Source organism: Paralichthys olivaceus, chromosome 8, assembly GCF_024713975.1.
Source record: "Paralichthys olivaceus isolate ysfri-2021 chromosome 8, ASM2471397v2, whole genome shotgun sequence".
Classification (NCBI taxonomy): Eukaryota; Metazoa; Chordata; class Actinopteri; order Pleuronectiformes; family Paralichthyidae; genus Paralichthys; species Paralichthys olivaceus.
In genome coordinates, this window is record NC_091100.1 from 24,299,559 (window position 1) to 24,326,158 (window position 26,600).

General features: G+C 41.8%; 3 protein-coding genes across 11 annotated transcripts in view; 2 read left to right on the plus strand and 1 right to left on the minus strand.

Annotated features, from left to right (window-relative positions):
* Positions 1-4,846, minus strand: part of LOC109627579 (STE20-like serine/threonine-protein kinase) — a 19,442-nt gene extending 14,596 nt beyond the window's left edge. Inside the window, exons 1-2 of the mRNA XM_020084191.2 lie at positions 4,143-4,846; positions 2,584-2,748 (exon numbers count right to left, since the gene is read on the minus strand). Of these exons, the coding sequence (XP_019939750.1) occupies positions 2,584-2,748; positions 4,143-4,292 (315 nt within the window). The 5' untranslated portion in view covers positions 4,293-4,846. The remainder of the gene's footprint in view (positions 1-2,583; positions 2,749-4,142) is intronic.
* Positions 4,847-4,953: 107 nt separating this feature from the next.
* stn1 (STN1 subunit of CST complex) lies at positions 4,954-10,343 on the plus strand. The gene is made up of 9 exons (XM_069529363.1): positions 4,954-5,554; positions 5,911-6,006; positions 6,785-6,862; positions 7,615-7,788; positions 8,180-8,288; positions 9,141-9,288; positions 9,422-9,544; positions 9,648-9,720; positions 10,091-10,343. The coding sequence occupies exons 1-9, from the start codon at positions 5,422-5,424 to the stop codon at positions 10,246-10,248; spliced, it is 1,092 nt and encodes a 363-aa protein (XP_069385464.1). The 5' UTR covers positions 4,954-5,421; the 3' UTR covers positions 10,249-10,343.
* Positions 10,344-11,290: 947 nt separating this feature from the next.
* Positions 11,291-26,600, plus strand: part of sh3pxd2aa (SH3 and PX domains 2Aa) — a 107,059-nt gene continuing 91,749 nt past the window's right edge. For 7 of the 9 annotated variants that reach the window (XM_069529353.1, XM_069529355.1, XM_069529357.1 and 4 more), the window contains exons 1-2: positions 11,291-13,741; positions 25,616-25,696. In XM_069529353.1, the coding sequence (XP_069385454.1) occupies positions 13,646-13,741; positions 25,616-25,696 (177 nt within the window). In that variant the 5' untranslated portion in view covers positions 11,291-13,645. Of the gene's footprint in view, positions 13,742-20,957; positions 21,147-25,615; positions 25,697-26,600 lie in introns of those variants that run through there. The other 2 variants (XM_069529354.1, XM_069529359.1) reach the window with 2 other exon arrangements.

The window sequence follows — 26,600 nt, forward strand, 5'->3', positions numbered from 1 at the left end:
AGCCCTTAAAGGCATTTAGGAGCTTTCAGTATGGCTGTTGACGTAAGAGGATTGGCCCAGTTGGGGCCACTTTGTGGAAAGGTTTTCACACAGCTGCTGGGTAGCTTGCTAGCTACATTGCCAGGCCTTACTCTGTAAATAGGATTAGAGTATCTAGGAAGTATGATTATTAAAGGGGGTATGGCAAAGCATCTGGAGCAGGGTGTTTTTATTTAGCTTAAACATGAGGTAAGCCTTATAGCATGGTTCTAACTCCAAACAGAAATTTAAGCAAGATTTATCTAAATGTCGAACTTAGGAAGCGGAAGTAGCTGCACTTTTGCAAATTTACTACTATCCCTTAGTTAAGAGCTTTGTAGTAGGATCAATCTGTAATTTAAATAACAGCTTACTTCCTGAAATAACATCAGCTCCAACTTTCACCAAGGACCAATAGCATTCCACAATTCGGTTGAGCTTTTCAAGACTGTTCCACTTCCAACAACAAAGCCCCTACAAGACATACAATGCCTCAAGTCTGAGAACAGTCTTGGCTATTCACGCACACCATTCTAGTGTTTCTCTGTAGGCGTGCTGTTGTTTTAGTGGCCATGCTGTTGTACAATGGCCCCCACAGTGGTTTGTCCAAGCAGCAGCTGGCAGAGAGACACATGGGCCAGGGCTGTGGCTTCCTTCTGGCTTTGTTTATTTGACACACACAAATACCAGGAGAAGTATGCACCCACATATTTTCTAATCCATTCATATGGCACAGAGAGGGAGGATGTGAGACTGCATGGTCTCACCTACAACTTCGAGGCCCAGAAAGGATGTAAGTGCGGCAACATCACAGTAACCAAATCGTGAAACTGAAAACTGCAGCGGGAAGCAGGGGTCAGTGGGTGAATTTAACCTGCAGTTGTAAAGTAAGTGACCTCCCAGACTCTCATGGGATTATGTGGAATAAGGGCTTTCATCTCCAGGAGGAAATGTCCTGGATACTCTCTCCTCTTTGCAGGAACAGGTGCCACACAGGCCAAGATAAAAATCAACAGACAGCCTCCATCAGGCTGGGACCATTGTTCAGAGGACAATGGAGAGGAAAAGGGCGAGCAAGCAATCAAACGCACTGATATTAAATACACAGGTAATCAGGAGCGTTTACAATGACCTGACTGTCTTATTTTATCCTTGTGTATTGACACACGAGACACGAAGCAATTTAATTAACTTCACTGCTCTTGATACCCACATCACGTTTGTAAATCTGTCCTTGGACTACATATTTGATCTGTTTTTGGGAGAATTGTTTTAAAATGTTAAAAAGATAATGTTGTATTTGTTATTTGTATCTGCCTCTTTTCCATCCTGAGGTATTTGTATTCTTTTTTGGGTTTTTTTGTGTTGCGTCTGTTACAAACTCACTGTAAATCCTCCAGAGAATCTCTTACTGTGTTCTCACATGGGCTCATTCGAACATTGCCCAGAGATTTTAGTTAAGAGTGGTGGTAGGAAAAACTCTGGAGAAAGTCCACAATAACTGACAAAACTTTATCTGTACCATAGACTGACACAGATAATCAGGAGATTATCTGGACTTGATAGCAACTTAACTGTATCTATACAGCTCATCAGTATTTAAAGGAGTCCATGCCTGGTGCTCCATTGGTGTGAAACTGAACTATGAATAGAAGAATCACTGTCTGTTGGTTTTGATTGTCCTTGACAACCACTCATCAAATCAACTTCAAACTTTATGGGTCCACGCTAGAGCAGTGTCATCTAAGTGTTATCAAATACACATGTTCATTTGGAGACAGTATCAGCTCCAATGAAAAACAAAGGGTATAAGCCCTCAAGTGGATGGATTATAAACTGGTATGATGATTAACAGCTCTGAAAGATGATTCTTGTGTGAACTTTGGCCTTTGATAACATATTACTGAAAGGAACTTGAATACACAGCAAAAGTCTTGCACTGATAGTACAGTAATGCAAGTTTAAAGGTCCAGTGTGTTATTATCAGAACAACTGCAGCAGTGATTCATAGAGCATGCTTATATGGAAGGGGAATTGTTAAAGGTTCAGTGTGTAAGATTTAGGTGAAAGGGAACTATTGGCAGAAATTTAATGTAGAATAATCCTCATGATGTTTTCACTAATTCGTTTCATCTAAATTATATGAATTGTAGTTTTCTTTACCCCAGAAAAATCCCTTTATATGTAAATACTTTATATTTACATTGAGGGGGTCCTCTCTACAGAGGCTGCCATGTTTTTTACATTAGTCCAGACTGGACAAACTAAACACCTTTTGAGTTTTTATAACAATTGAAGGTTTCCACAGGTTATTTTTCATGTTTGGAAGGAGAGGGTGAGGTGAGGGGTGTTCAGCTGCAACATGCAATTTCAACAATAGATATCACTAAATTCTACACACTGTACCATTAACTGCTAAAAAATGTAATGATCACTGTGTGTTTTAAAAAGTAGTTCTGCTGATTTAAACTGCTGTATTAGGGTGATACTTCCCCCCGCTCTGAAGGAAATACAGAGGAAACACTACTAACACTCTGCCTCCAGAGAGCTCTTTCCACTACTCACCCAGAGTTTGCTGTCATAATAGAAAGCATCAAGCAGTTTGACAATGTTTGGGTGGTCACAGGAGGCCAGGATGTCAATCTCCACCATGTAGTCCTCCAACTCCTCCTCGGTCTTTGTGTCAATAACTTTGGCTGCGGCTAGGATGCCCGTCTGTTTGTTCTGGGCCTGTGGGATGAGAATGCTATTAGACAGTTGAATGGCCAAATAACTTGTTTAACCTGCTCAGATACATCTCGCTGGTCTCATACTGAAATCAAGTTCAGAATATCTGTGCTTGTTCACATTTACTGCTCTGGATAAACACACGGAATCTCTGAGATGCCAATCTTGGTTTATGTTAGAATTTGAAATTGTCTAGACCTCAGCCCTGCGACAAACACCCTGTCATTTAAAGGTTCTAAAAACAACAAATAATACTTGGCTTTACCGCGTCCCAGTGAGTCAGCAGAGACATGAGACATGAGACGTGTCTTGTTACAGAGGAAATTTCTCCTGTTTGTTTTGGCCTCACTGCAGGCAGGATGTGCTCAATGAAGTTGCTGCTGCGATATGGGATGCAGCCCCTTCCTGGTGACCTGCCCGAGCTCTGTGGTCATTTAAAAAAACTGTACAATCTACTCCTTGGTACTAACGCTGACAGCCAAGTCTCTCCTTGCTGAAGCATCAAGGGTGTATTACAACTGGAATAACTAAAAACACTGGACATACTACAGCATAAACACAACACTATAATCTACTATTTGTGCACCTCTCGTCCTTCAGTTTGACTCTGGAAGACAAACATATAATGCTTTCATGTAATAAAGGACCATAAAAGAATTGTTTTGGTACTGTTTTCCTTCATGTGAGCCATGCAGATGAATGCTGTGAAACTAAGCACCTCTGACTAAATCACTGAGCAAGAAGATTAGGATTAATTTAAGCATTACACAAAGGAATGAAATCTTGGGCAAGTCCAGCTATTTCAAAGCATCCAAAAATAGCCTTTGGCAAGAAAGACAGAATATGATCAAATACACTGGTCTTATTAGCCACAGACTTACTAGTATTGGACTTGAGGAGCCCTCCTGTGTGATAATATTTACTCCCACTGCAAATGAGGCTCCTGTCTTCAGCATTATTAAAATGATGACAAGGTGCTGCTTTGAAACTGGGTCTGGTTTTTGGACAGGGGAATAATGTGGTTTGCTTTTAAAAGCAAACCAACACCTATGTGCATGTGAATGTGTGTAAGGAAATGTCAACTTTGCTTTGTGAAGACATGGGTGGATCTGATGGCCTGTGGTCGTCTGTCACGTGCAAACAAGCTTCAGGAGATCACCAACAAATTGGATGTGTGTGTGTGGGGTGGGAGCTCAGCAGTCATGTCTGCCACCAGCTCTGTCACCAGCAGGGCTGGTGCTGTGGTTTGAAGATGGTGGGTGGGTCACACCGCTGGTACGATGTGTCAGACATTAGTCAGAGGGGAGAGGATGTAAAACACAAGTCTCACACAACATCACACACAGAGAGGAGAGGCTGTTGTCCACCAACAGCAGCTCTGATGGGACTTCACATACCTTGAACACTTTCCCAAAGGCTCCATCTCCCAGTTCACCGATGATGTCCCATACCTCCTCTGGGTTCTCATCTCGGCGCACATGCTCGTACTGCTTCTTCTTCTTCTCGGACCCCAATTTGAAGATTTTACGGAAATTAAAAAATGACATACTGAGTCCTGGGTCATTCAGTTCCAAAGTTCAGAGAGGAATTCACTTTAAAAACGAGTCAGTGTCCTTGAAAGTGTGACTGAGGCAGCGAGAAAGAATAACACATGAGTGTTGTCAGCGCGGAGCTTCCAGAGCAGGGAGGATGGAAAACCTAGCTTAGCCTCGGACTGTTATGTCCAGTCCACAGAAAAGCTCTTCCGCGCGCCATGGCTCATTGTTAAACGCTAGAATAATAATGAAAGTGTTAACCTCGACGAGCTCCGTCATCTGAAAACCAACTTAAACAGGACTTTGGTTTAACATCAATTAATGGTAGGAGCTCGCCGTTGTTCAAACTCCTGACGACCCACTGGCCCGACAACCCCTGCGGGCTCTTTCCTCAAGAAGCAGCAGGAGATGAGGGAGCTTTCCTTCCACACAGTTGAACTCCGGGCTGCGGGTCAGTAGTTTCCTCGGAGCTGAAGCCGGGTCCGGGGTCTCGGTGTGTCCAGGTTCGCTCACACAGTAGAAACCCTCATATTCTCGAGCCGCGGGACGGGTTCGCTAATCTAGCGGATTTAGTGTCGGTGCGCGTTCACGCGAGCGCGCGGCGGTCGCTCTTTCTCTCAGCAGCCCCCTCGTGCTGAGACAGTGAGCGCGGTCACGTCGGCGCCCTGCCGCTCTCTGCTGCCCCCTCTGTCCGGGAGACTCGGCGCAACACGCATGGGAAGTATTCACGAAAACGCGGCGGCGTATGTTCGCGAATAAAATCAGCCCTCCCGTCGTGCACTGCGTGTTTGTCGTAGTGTTGATGCGTCCACTGGCTGTGAGCTCAGCAGTCAGGTGTCTTTGTGTTCCTGAAACTGCATTTCCCACAAGGCAGTGCGAGACGTGAACGCGCCGCAGACAGAGTACAATGCTTTTTGAATACTTTAGTTGTTATCGTGCTCTCCTACAACTTTAGCACATGTTTCCTTGCACATCACAGAGATCACCTTAGCTAATAACTAGTTCACAGCGTAAATCGCGTCACGTGACAAACCTCTTCACTTCTTTCTCAGCTAGCTCACTCTCACTACTGACAGCTAGCACAGTCTGTGGAGGAAACATGGAACCCTGGTGACTAATTTGACTTTGCTGTGAGGATAAGATGCAGGCGGCTGCGGGGGATGCAGCGGAAGAGCTGCCCTCCATAATGTGGGGGCTGGACCCGATGTTCTCTGCCTTCTGCAGACTGTATGTCAGAGACATCCTGGACATGACTGAGTCCATACAGGTGCCAGGTAACACCCACCTCAGCGACACTCAAACTCAGGTCTGATCGCTCAACTCTGCATTAATAATAATATGATTACAACTAACTTTGCAACTTAGCTGCATTATCTATCGATGTTAACATGTTAGCCATCTGTAGCTATGTATTAGTCTATAACTTATACATTCTGGTTTGGCTTCTTTGTGAATTAATATCATCACTGTACGTTGTTGCAACTTTGAGTGACTATAAGTGTTTTTTTAAAGATCTCTCTAGATGACATGTGCATGAGTGACTCTTTAATTGATGCTTTTGACGTTTGTGTGTGTGTGTGTGTGTGTGTGTGTGTGTGTGTGTGTGTGTGTGTCCATTCATGTGTCATAGGTATTTACTTCTATAACTCACATCCAATCTACAAAGTTGATGTACTTGGGACAGTAGTTTACAGGAGAGAAAGAGACGACTTCTTCTGTTATGGAGGTAATGCAGATATTTCAACAACTAAAATGTGTGTGTGTATGTTTATGTATTGCAGAAAATATTGCACAAATTAGTTTAACAATGTCCTACCTATGAAATCTGTCTGTGTGTTTGCGACCCACCGTGGCAGTGTCAGGATTGATATGCTGTAGATAAAGCACAGTGTCCATGTCATCCTCTCCTTCATTATAACATGGTTTGGTATGGCCACTTGTGTGTAAAGATCAAAATCAGGCTCTGTAAAATTGTTAATATTGCAGGGAAGGTGATTGGCCAGGCACAAAAACAACTTTGCAATATATTTGACAATGCTGTTCACCGGAAGGCTAAAGTCATAATCACAGACATCTCACACCCACTTCTGCTCCCATCTGGCTGTGGATTCAGAGCCCCAAGGTCTATACATAAGAAGTCCTTTATTCCCAATGCCATACAGGGATTGAATACAGATTCAGGATCAGGGAATCTTATAATGTATTTTTTATACTGTTATCTTATGATATTATGTTATTTATGTAACTTACCCACTATTACCTGTTCATTTGCACTACTGTATTGTATGCGGTATATTGTATATTTGAATTTTATGAGAAGCCAAAGACACATTTCCACAGAGGTGAACAATATAGTCAGTCTAATCTAATATGTGTTTGATTACATTTCACAAACTGACACACATGCTGTCTGTTTTACAGTGGTCTAAAAATTACAAATTGCTTTGGTCTCAAAAGCAAAACAGTCCGTGTCTGAGCTTGGTTATTTTTCCTTCTATTTACAGTGGATGATGGTACTGGTGTTATAAACTGCCTGTGCTGGAAGAGCGGCCTGTTGAAAGAGGAGGAGGATCCTGGTAAATGTGAGTCTGCACATGTTTAAATGTCTCTGTTAATGCGGTTTATGTTCACCTCAGCATTGGACACATGATATAACAGAAGTTTGAGTTTGCCAAATCACCACTCACTGAAGATCATCTCCTTTTAGGGGGGGGCATATTGTTACATTCAAATTAGTTTGTATTAGCGTTGTGACATCCTCTTTGCTGATTATGTAAATAACACGCACATCATGTCAGTATCAGCAACTGTAGTTTTACATCACTGACGTAAATGTTCAGTGTGATGGATTTCTGTGAGATCTAGTGGTGATATTTCATTCTGCAACCACTGAAGATCTCTCACCTCACCCCTTACAAGCATGTAGGAGAACCCGCTGTGGCTTTCAGGTAATTTAAAAACATAAAAGGCCCTCTCTAGAGCCAGTGTTTGGTTTGTCTCTTCTTGGTTGCAGTAGAAACATAAAGCATTTTGCGGACTCCATGGAAGAAGACCCACTCCCTCTGTAGATATAAAATCAACAATAATAAATGAACAATAATACAGAGTTAAAAAAATAGTTTGTCTTGTAAGTTGAGCGGTTCTTCGGATAATCAGAAAATCTTCTACGTTTTAATTAAACTGTAAATCTCACATGCTTTTACCTTTAATCAATAGTCACGCTCCAGCTTGAGGGACACAGCATTAGTATATTCAATGTATATATTCATCTAATATAATATTTATTAACTACAACAAACCACACTAATATTCTGGATTATTCTGTGATCTCTAGCTGGAGGAAGGTCTAGTGATGCAGTTCCCGGAGCCTTCAACCCAGTTGCTGAGCTTAAGAAGCTGAGACAGGCCCAACAGAACCGCTGCTGCCTGGAGATTGGAGAGCTGCTCCGAGTCAGAGGACCGGTCAAGACGTCAAGGCAGCAGAGAGAAATCATGGCCTCCACCTTCTGTGAGTGAAGAGAACTGCCCTTAGACTTCTTGTTTAATCTGCAGCACATAGTAGCTGTTTGATATTGGAATTCACCCTCCATGTTTACTGAATTACCAACCTGCTACATTAAAAACATATTAGAATAACCCAAAGAAAAGTACCAATATCTGGTTGTTAACCTCAGAATGTATAAATGCTCAGACAAGAACACGCATTGGTTCACACAGTCCTCTACCCACACACACTTGTGCCTTGCAAGGTCACTCTTCACTGTGGCATGCTGTCTCATTTTGTGATGTCCTACAAGACTCTTTCATACACATGTACACAACCTCACACAGCACATACACGGTAGCTCTATCTTCTGCTCATTCATCACGTGTGTACCTGTGTCCATGTGTGTTACCAGATAAAGTGAACGACCCAGTGATGACAGCCCAGATAACGTGGATGATGGAGGTTCCCCAGCTATACAGACAGTTCTATGACAAACCACTCCAGCTGCAGATTACCACACAGTGAGAGACCGAGTCGAGACAACCAAGGATCATATCCAGTGTTTTGGCCAAAATATTTTCTGGTGCCCTGAAACAGCATTTAGTTGTTTGTTACATGTAAACTCTTCGTGAAACAAATGAAAAATGGATTTGTTGCAGTTTCCAGATGATTGGTTCTCATCTCTACCTACTCAGTTCTGGAAGAAACTGATCTGTCCGATCTACATATGTACATGACATAGTCAAAGTGGCCTCGTAGACTCTGTACAGCGTCATGTCTAGTTTTGTAAATGTTGCAAAGTTAGTACCAGAAAATGTACTGTTAAACAAAAATCAATTTGCAAATGCAGTTGGCAACATCAGAAAACTGATTTATACTCTCAGTACACTTCACCGCCTTTCAAATCCCCATAACAAACTTAACATCACACACGTCTTTGACATATAGCATCATAGCCATTATACTTTCTAATGCACCAGAATACAAACAAACAGAAACAACTTTTGCATAGATTTAACTTAATGAACCTAATGTAGATCAAATATTCACTTTCCTTTGACTCTGTTTCGGCTTCCACCAGTCTTTGTTTTAAATACATAGTTCTTCTGCTACTAAAAGCTCTACAGCATTATAAAGCTAGTCACTAACCTTTGTCTGCCTCCTGTTGGGTGGTGGTCAGGGTGTGTGCTGCAGGTTTTGTAACCATTTGAGATGACATGAGAGCAGTAAAGACGGTGACAGAAAGATTGTGCTTGCCCTGAAGAGAGCTGTGGATCCTTTCACATTACAAAACTTATTTGATCAAATGTGAGCATAGATGTAAGCATTAGTATAATTTATTCTAAGGCCTCGTTTTTGTGTTTGTTCTTCAGGGCCTCGACCATCACTCCCCTCAACAAGGCAAAAAATATCATTGAGGATTTCTTTAAGCAGCAGTCGCTAAGCAGGTTTAGGCCTTACAATGTTCAAGACCTCCTGCAGCCTCTCATCTCCTGCCAGCCTCAAACATCTGCTGACCAGGTATGCCAGGGGCAGAGAGAAATAAATAAAATAATAAATCATTGTATCTAAAAGTATGTACGTATGCATCTGTTTTAAAGTCTTTTATTATTAAAGCTGTGATTTTGTGTCCTGCTGCTCTGTGGCCGCTCAGGAGCCTGTGGCAGGTCCGTCTGGCTACCAGCAGCTTCGGCAGCTTCTGAAGGAAACCCTGGACATTTTACAGAAAGAGGGCGTCATATACCGCAAGGTCAAGTCTCAGGATGAACTCTATCATGTAAGAAACAGATTTTCTTCTTCTTTTCTACCCATTTCATGGGTTGTTATTGTGAGGCTTTATTAGAGATATGTGTCTGTCTAATGCTGTTGCTCCTCACTAGGTGACTGCACAGGATAAAGATCTATTCATAGCTGTAAAAGACATCATCAGAGAAGACTCGAGGAGAGAGAAGTGTAAGAGCATGTTCTTGTATTCTAAATGAAGTTGGAAACTTTTGACTAATATTGACCGACTCTAGTTTTAGGTTTGACTGAGTGACAGTCCTCTCTGTGGCAGCATTTCGAGTGTAAGAGTCGTAACTCTTGAGCTGAAATAATCAAAAGTGAAACATATTTACCTGCTTGCACTATAGGGTTAATGTAATGTCTTCTGTTTCCAAAATAAAATGTTTTGTATTGTAACATGTGAATAATTAATACAATATAAATCCTAAATAACTCAAGGAAACACTGAAAAATGGAACAACATTAATTAGTCTCCATATAGCCTTGGTTTGTATGGATATATACTGTACCTGTGTGTTGTTTCCTCCTCTGCCCGTAGATGCAGAGAAGGGCTGCCACATCCTACACATCCTGTCAGCCGTCAGGCAGAGGTACAGCCTCAACGTGAACAAAGCGGCACTGGAGCTGGTCCTCAAAACACTGGAGTGCAACAGTGACATTGTCAGCACCAGTGAAAACCATTACACTGTGTTTTAACACAAGTACAGTGGGTTGGGGACCCCCTATTACAACATAATATTTGTCACATGGCTTATTGCTCCACAATGTGAGCGACCAATGTGAGTAAATCATATGATTTAAAAAAGAAAAGTGATGGACAAGACAGGAAGCTGTGTTAATGCCAAAGTGACTGCTGCTCTCAGAGATGCCCTTGCTCCACATTTGGTCCATTTTATATCATTGCTTTTATTTTATGTACACGTGCCAAGTTTACATGCTAAGTTAAGTATAAATCATTTGATAGACGTGAAGAGAGAAAATGAACTTCAGGGAAGTTATATACATGTGTAAATAAATAAACATGCAAAAAAAACGTCTGCTTTTTTAACTGTTGACAGTGAAGTAGTTATATCTTCGACCACCAAAATCAAATCAGTAATTATTAAGTCGTAGTAAAGCTTAGTGCCAAATGTGAAAGGATTCCCACAAGGTGTTCTGGAGGTAGAGCTCAAATAGAAAAGTAGTCGGTGAGTTCACAGCGACCTCGGACCACCAACATCTAATCGGTTCTTCCTTGATTCCAAGTTAATATTTTACTGATTACGAAGAAATTCCCTCAACATCCTGTTCACAAGAATACCATGAACGGATGGATGTACAACCCGGAAATATAGTGCCCTTGGCCACTGGCTGTCACTGGCACGGAGGCATAAAAATGCAGCTCATGTGTGGCTGTATTAACCTTCTCAGGTGCCCTGGGAATAAAAAAGGCAGCTGTTCCTCCACTGGTCATCATGAGCAACATACATGTCCCATTAGCCCCATGTTAGAGCTGACCCAAATCATCTGAGCACAATATTACCCATATAAAAGAGTTATAAACATATTGGATGCTGTAACACCACATGCACCACTATGTCATTTCTGAATATTGTTATAATGGTAAAATCTGAACAGAATAGCCAGCATTTTTCATGTAACACAAATATAAGGGCTCAATTATGCCATGTTAACACCTCATGTACCACAGATATACAGGGATATAGGAAATGTGTTAGATGTATAGGTGTATGTTCTTTATAGGCTTTATTTGTATACATTGAGACACAGACAATCATTTCAATCTAATCAATTGAATATCACCCAGACAAAAGAGCATAGAGTTTAACTGTTAAGATCTTCACTACTTCATGTCCTAGATTTGCTGTGTATTAAATTAAATACTTTAAATTTGTGTATTTGTAACATATAAGCACAAAACTGAATTAAAGATATAATGATGACAGGCTCTAAACTAGAGGTTTGATAGAGGGAACATTTTTAATACAGGGCCTCAGTGTCAGGTATTAAGGGACGACCCAGCTTAACGTCATTATATCAGTTATATTATATTACCAGGGCTGGATTAACCTGCCAGTGAGCCCTGAGGGGCAAAAGCCATAGACACATTAAGCTGCCTGTGTAAGTCGGTTGAATGCAAATTTGTTCAGGAATACACAAATGAAAGTATACTATCTACTGACATTTGAAAACATTGGATTTTTACACAGGGGTGTGAGACAAGATGAGACAAGAATTAAAAGACTAAAGGGCCCTCCAGTGGTGGCTGCTCAAAAGAGGTTGGTCCACGTTGACGCAGCAGAGGCTGACATATTCTGACTACCCTAGTCTACCTCAAAAGCACTGGACATTTAAAATAATACAAATGATCTGGTTCATATTGATACCCTTTTTAATTTAAACGTCATGGCAGTAGTGATAGGCAACTAAACTTCAAGAGCAAAGTGTAAAATCCTTGGTTTGCACTCTCAAGTTCAAAATGGGATTGACCTGAAAAACCATTTTCCATTAGATTCTATCATAATCAATTAATAATTGGGGCGTGGGGCCCAGGGGCAGTTACCCACACTGCCTGGCAGGTAATCTAGCTCTTGCATATTAACATACACTTACTCACCCACATTACCACAAAGCAGTGACACACAATTCCCCTGGAGCATAGGGCCCCTGCAGACTTGGGCCCCCTGGGAGAAAGCTTATACTTTAGCCCCACATATTAACATACACCTATTCAAAGGCAATTCTACAAAGGAGTTGCCATGCTGCACCCCTGGAGTATTGAGGGCCCCTGGGGGTGGTTGGGTCCCCAAGGCAGTTGAGTGGGTTGGGTTCATTGCAACAGTAAATAAAGTAGATTTCAATAAGATGACACTGAGGTGGGGTTTTAAAGGTTTATCTGGGTTCTCTCTGTCTAAGGACAGAGGATGTCCTGATGCTGGGGACAAATATTGGATGGGATGTTTTAATAAAATCAAATCGACTTGAGCTGGTCCTGGTGAGGATGCTCTGTCGAAAAACATTCCACTGATTCAGACATTTCTCTTATCTTTCATTTAGGAAGTAAAAAGGACAAGTGTAAATCGCAGCCTCTGTCTTCAGGAGCGTGCTCGTGTTGTGCGCACGGGGGCAGTGTTTGGTCGCTAATTGGCTCTTTCATGTGGAGCAGCCTGCTGCTGATTGGTCGCCGGCGGAACATCTGTATCCATAGTTCCAGCCGCTCGTGTCTCCGGCCAGAAAGCTGCTCGTGACTCAGAGGCTGGATCCCTGTCATCTACCTGATCATTATTATGACAGCTCACAGCGCGTGTAAGAGCACCCTGTGACCCGCAGCGTATCATACTGAAACACACCACCAGCCTACAGCGGCGCCAGATGTTCGAGACACATTGTTCCATATCCTCTCAAAGTTATGAGGACAGAGTCGAACCGCTGCCGCATTCTGTCGATCAGCGGCACAATCGTGTCACAGGAAGGCAAAGCCACAGCGCTTTTTATTCCAAGTAGCTGAGGACGCGAGTGAAGCCCATCCCACTCAGTTCCCCTAAATTCACTGCGCCTGCTGGAGCCCGGGGGCCGCTGGGCTGGATGTGCCGGTGCTAACGCTGCGTCCATCCTGTCTCCTCCAGGTGGGATGCGGATCCTGTCTGCGGACACCGCGGCAGACACAAAGGAGCGAGCCTCACTTTCTGTTTTTTTTTTTTAAAGGTAACCACCTCGATCAGCACCGGCCAGCCTGTGCGTGAGTGTGTATGTGTGGGGGGGCTAATCGCCGGATATATCCGTCTGCGCACATTTCAGCCGAGGGGCGAGCAGCGCGCGGCTCTAAGTGGACTATCGATAAGTTTCTGATCAGATCGACGCTCGTCGACCGGGAGGAAGAGGAGGAGGTGGCGGGCTGCTGCTGCTGGTGGGTGTTTTTGGGGAGAATCGCCGGCTCTCCTCGAGTGGAGCCCACGGACTGAACTGCTCGATGACACAGCGATGAATGTTGTGATTTCGCTGCCGTGATACGAGGAGGATCCGCGCGTCTGGAGCCGCCGCAGCTGCCCGCCAGCCCGCCCGGCTCCCTCCGCTCTCCGCCCGCCGCCTCTCCATGCAGAGCCTCTGCAGGGTCAAGATGCAGTTCCGGACTGTGCTGGACGTGAAAGTCGTGGACGTGGAGAAGAGGCGCAATCCGTCCAAACACTACGTGAGTTGCCTGCACTGCCTCATCCTGTGTCACCTTTATCCCCCCCCCCCCCCCCTCACGCTCAGCTCGTCCCATGTCAGCGGTGTGTCTGTGTCCCTCCGGCCTTTTCCCAGTCCCAGCATGTCACCTAAACGCCGCATTTAGTCCAATAAACGCAGCTTAGCTGACAGCAGGACCACTACCAAGCTAGGCTCATTGTTAGGACCCTTTATATATATAGTCTATGGTTAGGACTCCACAGTGTGTTACTGACATATAGGTGAGCTGTCAGTGCTGTTGTCAGTGAGCAGCCTGGATGTGTCCAGCACTGTAACCTGGTGCTGCAGGTGATTGTGTTGGACTTCCTCACACACTGTCAGCTCCTCAGATGTCCATGATGGAGCCCTGCTCTAATGCTTCCATGTGCTGTTGGTGGTCACCTGCTTAATAACTGAAGACCAAATTACATTCATGATCAGTGCAAGCTCACCTGCGTCTCTCATGGAATTGTAAGGTGTGAGCAGAACTTCCACAGCCACACACTCCTCACAGCCTCACAACGATTCTACATAGTAGAGGATTTCGTTAGTAGAGCATTAAAGATGACTGTGTATATAATGCATGACTTGGGATCCATCTTAGTCCTCTGACAAGTAATCACATACATGCAGGATTTATTTATGTAGCTTATAGTCTCATATAGAATAGCTTCAATGAAGACAAAGATCCTTATGTGCACATTTACGTTCAGGAACATGACCGTTATCCATAGAGACTGGCAGGTTTAATGGCAAACAGACAGAATGAGGGACATTTTTTCTTTTACTGTCCTGTGTATCAGGACACAGAGGATGTTCTCTTTGGTAAAATGTGTGCTTGTTTCTTTTGGTTGGATGATTATGAAAGACTTAAGTTCTGCTTCAGGAAGGGAAGTTTTGTAGTAGCAGATTTTTTAAGGCAGTCAGTTAAAGAAGGCAGATTTTTATTTTTGTTATGACCAAGCTGTAAAATAACAGACAGCAACTTATACCCATGAGGGTATAATTTCATGTCTAAAATGGAGATCACCCTGTCTGTGAAATGATCACTGGATCCTGAATACTTCTGCACCCAGTCCAGTTGACTAAATAATCTGATTTAATGGCTGTACATTTTGATATCATATAATATGATCTTCTTCAGCAGGTAGACATTTCCTGGTTGTCTATGGACTCATACATGTTGAGATGTGGATGAGCTTATGAAGGACCTCTCGTCCATGATGGCCTAGAAGTTACAAGAGGTTTAAAAGTTCATTCCAGATTTTGGAGACACTTGGCAGAACAATCTTGGAAGGTGTCAGACTTTATTTTAGTTGAGATTTAAGTTGTGTCATTGATTATTTAAAAATAATCTAGGTCACTGCTTTCCACAGTCACAACAGGCTTCAGTAATTATTGTTACCTTCCCGATCCTTGCATCCTGTGGCCTTATCAATACCTCACTTGTTATTAGAGCCTGTGTTGGGCCTCTGCACTTCATGGCCCCAGTTCAGATCCTATTTCCACCTCATAAACAAGTCATAATAAATGACCATCATGAAAAGAACATGATCTTGTTCATATGTAATTACAGTCCTGCAGACCCTCGGGTCTAATGATATCTTAGCACAATTAGCTCACTTGTCTGTAAGGGAGAATTCACAGGGCTCCTGCCATGTGTTACCATATATCAGACATACTGTACCTGCTTTACAGAAGTGAAAAAATGTTATAAATCCTAGACATGTAGTAGTTTTATTGTCTTTTCTAGAACAATATGAGGATATGATGTAGTGCATCACATCACTAACACACGTACTGTATTTTACTACAGGTGCATAGCATGGGGGTGGCCTCCGTGAAACTGATCCCTAATCTCTGACCCTGTCGAAGCATCACTGTAAAGGGCCCAGGGCAAAAATGAGCCAAGGGTCCCTATTGACACCCCCTCCTTCGTTCCTGTCACTCTTTGTGCATTGTTCCTTCAAGTATTCATCAAGTACAGTGCGAACAGCAGAGTACACATGGCAGCTTAATTATAGTTTGCCTAGAGCTCTTGAAACCAGTACGCTCATACTGGCATCCATAGCTGCCCCCAGGTTTGCTGCGTTCCAGGGAATTTGTGTGTACTTGATGGAACACAAACTCATTTATGCTCCATCATGTAAGAACAACTACAACAGAAATTCAAATGTTCTTAAAACAAGATGTTGGTAAGATAAGGTAACGATGCAAGTCATGCCTGAAGACATTGCAGTTAATATTGTGCTTCAGTGAAGCATATTACCAAACAGATTAATGTATTCAAATGACAGCTAAACATATGATATGAGATGGCTTTGGCCTTGTGGAACCTTCTCGGTGAACCAAAGATTATAGTTTAGGATAGCATTAAAAATGGATGTTGGGGAAACAGCTGGTCTGGGTTTGTCAAAAATAGAAAATACACTTATAGTATCAGCACCAAAGCTATCCAATTTACATGTCATATCTTTTTGCTTAACCCGAAAAGAAATGTGTAAAATGTCAAACTGTGAATTTAAAACTTGAAAACGTTTTTGGCAGAGCCAGTCTCAGGTTCCCTCTGCTTCCAGTTTTATGGTAATTCACATAAAAAGCTAATCACTGCTTGTCTCAAGGTATATATTTAATGTACAGACACAAGACTCACTCCCACTCGCTCCCATGTTGTTTTTGTCATGCTCTTTGTTAAATGTGAGGAACCACAGTGGAAATAAACCATTGGGCTCATCTTGGTTATTTATTCTCAAAAATTGAGACTACTTTTAATCTGTATTTTTCAAATTTCCCCCTTGTGGGACAAATAAAAGATTATCTTATTTAAATCATATACCCATAATTCAGTCAAATTCACTCTCGACAAGGAAAATACTAAAATACAAACCCGGAGAACAAATAATTGTATGTAGCTGACTAAAATGATAAAATAGGCTAACAAGCAGGATTCTCTGGAGACAGTAAAGTCTGCTATTACTAATATATACTATTATTAACTCATACTTATTGTTTCCATAGCGTAGCTTGTCAGTGTGATAGCAGCTGCCCAACTCAGTTTAGCTCCTTAGGTAGACTTGTTGAGTAGAAGCCAAGCTTTATTTTAGGGTGGAAAGATTCCGAAACCACTGTCTCTTTACACAATATAGAAAGAGAACCTGTGATATCAGAACCCCCAAAGCCCTGCAGATACAGCCTGTTGAGCGCTCATAATTTATCATGTAAATTTAATGCAACACAACTCATTTTTATTACATAATTAACATTATAACACATGCAAATTACCAAATGAGCATTCTATTTAAATTTAAAGGTCCAGTGTGTTAGATTTAGGTGAAAGGAACTATATGCAGAAATTGAATGTAGAATAATCCTCATGATGTTTTCACTAGTTTGTGTCATCTAAATTATATGAATTGTAGTTTTCTTTACCCCAGAAAAGACTCTTTATATTTAAAAACTTTATATTTACATTGAGGGGACCCTCTCTACGGAGGCCGCCATGTTTTTTACATTAGTCCAGACTGGACAAACTAAACACCTTTTGAGTTTTTATGACAACTGAAGCTACCACATGTTCTTTTCATGTTTGGAAGGAGAGGGTGAGGTGAGGGGTGTTCAGCTGCAACATGCAACTTCAACACTGGATATCACTAAATTCTACAAACTGTACCTTTAAGGCAAGCTGTATATTCTCCAAATATGACACATTACACCTGTTTTATTGCTTTCAAACTATGTGTAAAGCTAAAGTTGAGTGGGTTCTGATTATAGCTGTGCTATGTTTTAGATTCCTCCGTCTCAACGGGCCGGTCTGTGGCCTAGTTTCCCGAGCTACCCTGTCTCTGGAGACAAGGCAAGCCACTGTGAGAAGGAAAGGAGGGAAAGAGGGAGAGAGAGAGAGAGAGAGGGAGGGGAGTAGAAAAAACAAGAGAAAGACAATCTGTGGCACCCATTGAATCTCATTTGTAATGTTTGTGAAACCAGCTGGAAATGCTTATCCTGTGAGAGAAGGGGGGGTTGAGGCTCGGGGCTTTGTCAAAGGGAAGTGCTCGTTGGACCATGGGGTAAGCTGGATCGCTGGGTCGCAAACACCTACCATCAACACACACAAACAACTCAAGTTCTCCTCCTGTGGACAGTTGTGTTTGTGTGTTTGCAGGAGGAGGTGATAAAAGAGAAAGCAAGGTTGTGCTTTCGGCCATGTTTACTATAAGCTTCTGTTTCTCCGACAAGTCCCAGTCCCCTAACATTTCATTTTCTAGAGACTCCTGTGCGGCACAAAGGTCCAGACTAGAAGACGGTGTTGTTATTTGGCACCATAAAACATCTCTTCAGAGAGCTGTTACCCACTCAAATATTTATTGGCCTATCAAACAAAGAGTGATATCTCGGTGAAAAGGGTCCCTGTTTTTAGATGCTCACCCCGACTGGCAAGAGGCGTGCTGCTGGTGGTGGGGACATCTTTTAAAAAGGGGACATGTTTTGGTGATGCCATTGTTCTGGATAGGGTGAAGACTAGCTGAAAGTGCTCAAGGGATGAGTGTGTGAGAAAGAGAAAAGGACGAGGTTGAGTCAGGGGCTTAGTAAAGTCGATGTGCTTGATGCTCAGTTTGCTGAGCCCTAACTCGGAGACTGATACTGACAGGAGTGTATTCTGGGCTGCATGCACTGGCACAGGTTGTTGACAAAATCGCAGGATGTTGTCATTCTAGCACTGTTGTTAGTGGGACCTCACATTCAATGTGTTCATGTGTTCAGTGCCAGATGTTGTCTGTGATTTTTCTGAATATTTTATTTGTCTTAAATGCATTACAAAAAGCTGTATTCCAATTGCCACACGTCTCCTATCTCCTATTCTGTCTTGATTCAGGGAAACATCACATGATGTGGTGATCGAACATGGCCTCCGGCACCTTGGTGATCTTCTCAACAGCTTGAGTTCTGATTACATCACCCAGAGATGCTGATGCTCTGTTGAGAGACAGAACATGTGTGGGCATCATGTGTGGCCTTGACTGTGCTGGCCCTGGTGTTGTTTTCATGGAAAAATGACGTTCCCAGCATCCCTCTATGTGTTGTCGTGCCGTGTCAGTCTGTTCTGACATGTGTTTTATGTGTAAGAGGATGAAAGACTGTGGAGCAAAGGAGAAAGAAGAGAGAACTGATAGCAAGAAAGAGATGGCTTGCAGCAGTTTATGTGAGATAACTGGATAGTCAGGGAAATTGGCTAAAAAGTTCTTAGAATCAGACTGGCTTGATTAGCATGAAAATATATTCTTTCTCTACTGAAGCACTCGAGCATGATTTGTTAGAATTTTTTTATCGAGTTACTGTGACTTTTCAATAGAAATGATTCCCTCTGGTGCTAGCGCAGGTGCACCTGTGTGCGCATATATTAGAATATGGAGGACCGCCAAAGTCTAGACACTTAATGGGAACCACTGGGTTAATAATTATTATATAATATATTAACCAAAAAGTACAGATAATCTTACAAAGAATATTTCCACAAATACTTAAACTTGAAGGGATGCTCCAGTAATGTAGTATGACCACCCAACAATGCATTTGCCCTCATTTCTTTGGTGTGTTGAGTGTCTCTTGTTTGCTTTTATGGCCTGTTACTCTCACTTCTCTCCCCTGTACTGTTTTCCTGCAATAAGGTCTAATAAACTCACTATGTGCCACCTGCTCAGCAGCAAACAGCTGACAGACAAAGTTAGCAGCTAGCTGGTGAACATAGTTGAGTATTAAGAAGCTTAAATGAGTGATACTTCCCATAGAGATTGGTGGAGACCAAAAACAGCGCTAAAAGCAGAGTGGATATTGGACTTACCAGGAAGAAAAGGAAAACATACTCCAAATGAATGTCAGTGTTGCGCCATGCCTGCTGGATGTGTAAATAGGCAACTGTTCCCTACAAATTCCTCATATAAACTTGATAAAGTGAGGCAAGGTAAGGAATGTGTTCTCAGCTTTGTGAAATACTTGAAAAACCTTGAAAGTAAACTGTTGGAATGTCTTATAGTTGAAGATTCGTGACATGGACGTGACATTCCCCTCAAGGTGAGGGACTTTCCTTGAGGCTTCTTTTAGCAGCCGTAGCACTTTAAATGGATCTGTCTTGAATGATGTGTGATGCCAAAAGGCTTAAAAACATGATGTCACAGTTAATTAATTGAAAGTTATGGCCGCCGTTGTGCTGATGAAATTTGTCTTGGTGTGGCATTTTTTATGAGCACAGCTTTGGAGGTCTGTTATTGATTCTTGTTGATTTGAAATTCACATATTAAAGTGCTTCAAGAACCTGTGGTAGCCTTCAGTTGTCTCAAAAACACAAAAAGTGTTTAGTTTGTACAGTTTGTACTACTGTAAAAAACAGACATAGAGGGCCCACTCCTGATGTAATTATAAAGTATTTAAATATAAAGAGCCCATTCTAGGGGTAAATAAACAAATCGTACAATTTAGACGAAACACACTAGTGAAAACATCACCAGGATTATTTTATATTCAATTTCTGCCAATAGATCCCTTTCACCTAAATCTCTCACACTGAACCTTTAAGTCTTTTAAAATACAGTTAACTGGAGTCCATCCCAGAAAAACCCACTTTTAAGGCAGTGTTTGTTGAAGTTGTTTCCATGAGTACATGACCTTGTCTGACTTTTTACTTTGCTTGGATCCAATACAGAATTACTTAAGATTGTTCTTTTGCGTTATACAAGTGGAAATTGTATCAAGGAGACATCGTGCGAAGGATGTGCCTGCCGAATGTACACTTTTCCTTTGCGGCCCTTTTCACTTCCTGTGCCCACCACAGAGGAACAGAAGGCGTGAGTTGTCTTTGACCACAGTTAAAGAAAACTGAGGCGTCGGCTTGGTGTGTGGTTCGAAAAGGGCACTGTTTTGGCTGTTTTGTTGTTCTGTCTTCCGGCGATTCCATAAGACTCCCTTCTAAAGCATGCAAAATGGAATTGTCCCACAGTTTATTTCCCCCTTGTGCCAATTTGTTGGCTTGCTGAGACAAAGCTCAGAAGAATTTGCCAAGCTTTCTTCTCATTTGTTAACCCCTCTGGTTAAACCTATCTACTAACTGACTGCATTAGACCATTAGACTATGGGCCAGCAATGGTTCTATGTGGAAGGACTTTAATCCCATTAAACAAGAATTTTTCCAACCTAACTTTTTTTAGTCAGATCGTTTGTGCTTTCATGGTCTAAAAGTCTCATGGGTGTCTGTTTTATATGTTACTTAAATATAGTAGTTTAGGCGGGGTTCACTGCATTTAGTGGCTAGGCCCACATTCTCTGCCCCACCAAGCACTCCACTCTTTTGCCTTCTCTTCTTGAAAACTGGAGACTGGGTCCGGGCTTTCCTCGAAACTGTAAGTTATTGCCTTTATTTGTTTTCTATCGATACTTTCTCCTATAGTTACTGAACTGTGTTTGTGTTCATGTTATTGGAGAAACAATTACTTCAGGAGAGGCAGAGGGGAAATATAAAGTAAACTTGACATGAATATTCATAGCCCTTTCAGACGAACACAATGAAATAATCAGAGGTCCAATTTGTTCCGTCACAAGAATTCATTTTTCTGTCTTTGCCTCTGAGCATGAATAAAAGTTTTGTTTTCAAGTCCCACTTCCTCAGTGGGAATAACAGATGTACACGTTCTTTTCTTGCTATTTGGGACACTGAAGTCCCCAAAGCCTTCTTTGAGTTATCAAGTTTTTTCTCCGTCATTTGTATTTTCACTGCATCAAATTTTAGACTTCTTTGAAAAGAATGATGACATCTCAGACATGGAGTATTGACTAATCTGCGATCAAAGCCCCTTTGTTTTTTTATTGAATTAGAGATTGTCTCTGAATGATATTGATTGATAGTGTTCATTAAAGGAGCTGCTTTCATTCAGCTGCAGTTACTATATGCACTGAGACAGCAGCACATCTGTTCAAACATAGTCATATCAGGCCCTTTACGGTAATCTACAGTGATTTATGGCTCAGCCTGGTCATTGTTTCCTAATCCCTCGATACCCATTTTAGCTTTGAACACCTTCCTGTTTCCAAATGCTGCCTTGTTTATTAACAGCTCAGTGTTAGAAATCAAGAGATCATGCAGATTTCCACGTGAAGCAGTGAAGCTTTTATGTGGCCTCCTCACCCAGATTTCAGCCTTCATTTTGGGATTGCATTAGTGCCTTATTGGTCCAGACATGCCTGCTGTGCAAGAATGTCTTGCAGCAATCACAAGACAATGTTCAATTCTTTATCTTGATTTCCTTGGTGCAGAAATCCCCACACGAAGTACAAAGTTAAATCGGAGACTTGTTCTTAATGTTTCACTTGCAAAAAACTCAGTTTGTCTCAGTTGCTGCTGTGAAAATGGCTCAGTTGCTGCTGTGAAAATGTCTCATCTTCCATTCCATCTTATTATATGATTATATAATTGGCAGACAGATAACTTCCTAAATGACATTTTAGTGAGTCATAATTCTTTTTCACAAATGTTTGATTAGGGACATTTTGGCTGCACTGAGTACTCACGACTGGATGTACTTGAGCTCTGAGTCAAACCATAACATGCTGGCTTATTTTAGTCATCGCATGAGTGTGTGCCATTCTTCATTGAGAAGTGAGGGAAAAGCAGCCACCATGCAGTATGCAAAACAAAACAGTAAAATGTCATTACTGACAAATCAGAAGATGTTCACTGCTGGATTTGACTGGAGCAGTCCAGGCTCCTATAATTTGCTGTCTGTGCTGACTGAATAGGCTATTTGGGGGACTCTGGGGCGTTACGTTCAAGCTTGATATTTTGGGCAATGGCAGATCATAGATGGTTACTGTTTGGGTTTTCCACTGTGGTTGGCGTCATATATCCATGTGCTGCTGGGGGTTTAGATCTTTTCACTGAGTCCACTGGCTTCTATCTTACACCTCAACTCATGAGGCATGATGGAAGGACGATACCCTGTGTGTGCTCTGTAAATGACTTTGACCTCAAAAGACTGCCAAACGCTCACAGCCACATAATAGATGTGGAGTAAATTCCTCACATATGGCTGTAGCAGTATGCATACACTCAAGGAAATGCAGTTCAGAATATATATGTATATTGTACAGCTATAGAGGCCCTGTGAGGCTGTCCTCAAGCACAGCAGAACTTTGAGCTAAATCAGTATACTGACTTGCTAACAGATATAATGTTTACCATGCTCATCATGTTAATTTACCATGCTGATATTTGTTAGTTAACACTAAATACAAAATTATCTGAATGCAATGGAAATGTGATTAGTTTTGCATGTATATAGTCTTGAAACTATTCTGAGTACTTGTGCCAATGAAATAAAGTACAGCCTTTATATAGACCTTTAAAAGCTAGCCTGAGTCCCCATGTGATGTAACGACACCTTCGCCGTCAATTAACTCACTCTTCTATTCAGTTGTCTTTTAAGAGTTGCTTCATTATTGAGCAGTGAATAGAGCTCTTTGCAATGCTCACCAGTCCTTGTTATGCTACAGAAGGCACAAAGACAATTGGAGACATATTGCTGACTGTGGCCATGTTAGCTAGTCATTGACTTTTGTGATGTTGTAACTTGGCACTGCCCCAGGGAGCACATTTTCACAGCAATAAATGCCAAAGCTAATGGCTGTGGTGCCACCCCACCGTGCTTAGAACAAGTTTGTCAATGTAGTGTGACAGTTACAACTTCTGGATGCCAGTAGCTCTGTTTGCTTGGGAGTGAGCATACTGTCTTGGCCCCTTGCCAGCAGCAGCTGAGCCCCTTCCAGGAACGGCAACAAGGCCTTTTAACCCTCGGCTTTGTTGTGGAACCTCTTTTGTTTCAGGCCGCTGCCCTTCTTACGTCAGCGCCAGGGTCTTTCACTCAACCTCATTCATCTAGAAGCTCTGCTGTGGTGGCTCTTGGCAGGTACAGAGGGCCGGATTGACAGTGAAAGATCAGTCAGAAAGATGGAGCCTGTTTGAATAAGGACGAGGAATAGCTTGCCAAGGAAACAATTTGCCTATATTTCATCTGAATGCTATACATGAGGCAAAGTCAATCGTTTCTCTATTCAAAGCGGCTTGATGCTAAGTGGATTCCAATTTGTGCTGTGTCTGGGCCACTTAGGTGGGTGACAATGGTAATAATCTAGCTGTATTAGTTCTACATTGAGCATACACAAGATGCATACAGCCTTTCAGCTCTTGGTAGGTACCAAATAAACAGAAACACCATGAATATATTTTGTATTACCTGTTATTACAGTAGAAAAAAGATACATTGTGTCAGTATTGTAAGATTATTTTCTATATTCCATATAAAAGTCATGATTCATTGTGATGATCACAGCAAGCGTACACAGAGAAGAATATAACTTCCCTACATGGTCACAAGATAATTTTGTGCATCGTAGAGTCTAATACAAAAAATCTAATGTTTTTGTCAATACTCATCTTAGTTCATTCAACCTTATGGTAATATGAGTCTGTCCTCTCCAGACAAACATTGGATGTTTGTTCAGATATCTGAACACTTGAGTGTTTTCCACCGATTACATCAACGGAACTTACCGTGCTGATCGTGCTGTGTATTGGTTCCTCCAGACAACAAAGTTCCTTTTTCAAGTTGAACGTGGTTACTCCCTCAGCCAATTTTTATTATTAACCTCAACTAGCAGAGGCAGATGGCTGCCCACACTAAGTCTGGATTTGTTGGATGTTTCTTCCTGTTTTCTCTCATGAGGAACTGATGGGTTTCTCTATTATACTTTAAGGTCTTCACCTTACTATGTAAATGGCCTTGAGATAACATATGTTATGATTTAGTGCCATGCAATTAAAATGTATAATTAAAAAAATTTTTTTTTTGCATAACAGCCATATACCTTTTGGGAGACGTTGGCAATGTCCTGCAGAAAAGACTCACAGGGAAATGAATTACAGATTATTTTGATAGCTAGCTCAGAATATATTGACGGATTATCTAATATTTTGCCCACCCACATTTACAATTACATATGAGGGGGGCAGAATATGAGGATAATGTAAGCTTTAAAGAGCTTTATTAAATTTTGTTTTCTAGAGGTGTACCTAATGAATGAACAGCTCTGTATAATGTCCTCTTCAAAAGCTTGTAGCCTAATGTTATATAACAACTAATCCACATGAATAATTCAACATTCAGAGCGAGTTTCTGAATACCTCTCTATCATAAGTTGAGAGATCCCACCTGCTCTTAACGTGCCTGATGAAAATTTCCTGGCCCCTGGATCTGTTACCTTGGTTATCTATGTTGCATTAGATTAGAGATGATAGCAGCATCACTTACCTCCTCTTGACGGATAAATGGACTCTATCTCAATGTTATCAGGCTTCTCAGGGCTGCAGCACAGCTTCCAGAAGGGTAAAGGCCAGCAGGTCAGGGTGCTGACAAAAGAAGGATGATGTCACCATTTACCCTGAAGTAGCAACCATTGATGGATTTATGACTGTGTGTCACTGAACCTTCTTGTTGGGGGAATTGGTCTTGGCCTGTGTGAGCCTGTTGCCTTGGCTTTGTGTTACAAGCAGAACCACAATTAATTCATATTTATTGTTCGACGATTGCTGGAAAGATTAGCAGAGTAATAGAAGTTGATTGATAGAAAATCACTTAATCACCTAATTGTTTGCCATGTATTAAACACCCTCTCAAATGTGAAAGTTCCTTCTTATATTGCAATTCAATATATATTCATATATTTGACTGCTTGAGAAAAAGCAAGCAAATTGAAAACAAAGATAATAAAACAAGAAGTTACATAGCTATTTTTAACTTTTCCTTTTTTCTCTTGGCAGGTATATCTCATCAATGTCACCTACTCTGACAACACCTCCCATATCATCTACAGAAGATACAGCAAATTCTTTGACCTACAGGTAATCTTCCATCTCTCATGGAGTCCCCTGCAGTGTTTGTAATGAAATCTGTAATCCTGATGTATTTTGAAAACATCAACCCTGTGAACTTGCAGCATTGTTTGGTATAGATTAATGTGCAAGCCTTGCGACTGTTCATTGCCGTCGTGTCTCTACCCATGTTGTCCACACCTCGTCGACCTCAATGAATCAATGTGTGTGTTAGTAATTGGTTGGGGAGCAGGGGAGGCATGGCTTGTATCCCTTAGCCTTGCAGAGACGCGGCAATGCACCGCATCTCTCTCTCTGTCTATATTTCCACCCCTCCTTCATTCTTTCCCCGTCTTCCTCTCTCATCTCTTCTCTGCCTTGTCCTCAAAACGTCAGGGAGCTGACAGGCCTTTTTTATAGTACAAGCAAAAATCACATGGAAGTCAATTTAATGTAACATGCTTTACTGTCGGTCACAGATAGATTCTCCTGAGTTAGCTATTCTGACTGTTGGATCCTTTAACTATAGTCTTATATGGATGAAGTCTATTTCTATTTTCTTGACTTGGCTCTGATGCTTTACCCTCATGTTTAAAGTTTCTGTACTTTATTTATTTTGGAACGGAGTGGGAGGTGAAGTGAAAACACTTCTCTGTTTCTCAGATTGGCTGTTCCACACTGAGTGAATGTTTGTGTGGATGCATTTATGCCCCTTGCACCCTCAGCTCACAGCAAGCTGATACCTTATGCCGCCCCAGAGGTCTCCAGGTCACCAGTAAATATGAAAGGGCTGTAGTGAGAGACTCATAGGGGGCACTTCTCAATAGCGCTAGTGTGCTACAGTCCAGCAAGAAATGATGTTTCAATCAGTGGAGGAAAGATCCTTTCTGAAAGGTTCCATTGATAACCAGCGGTGCAGTGTGAAGTGGAAAAT

Excerpts from the sequence above, each read along its gene's own strand:
- stn1 (XM_069529363.1), top strand. The coding sequence starts at position 5,422 with ATGCAGGCGGCTGCGGGGGATGCAGCGGAAGAGCTGCCCTCCATAATG. Across the intron at positions 6,007-6,784 it reads CGACTTCTTCTGTTATGGAG|TGGATGATGGTACTGGTGTT; the intron begins GTAATGCAGATA and ends TTCTATTTACAG. Across the intron at positions 9,289-9,421 it reads CTCAAACATCTGCTGACCAG|GAGCCTGTGGCAGGTCCGTC; the intron begins GTATGCCAGGGG and ends GTGGCCGCTCAG.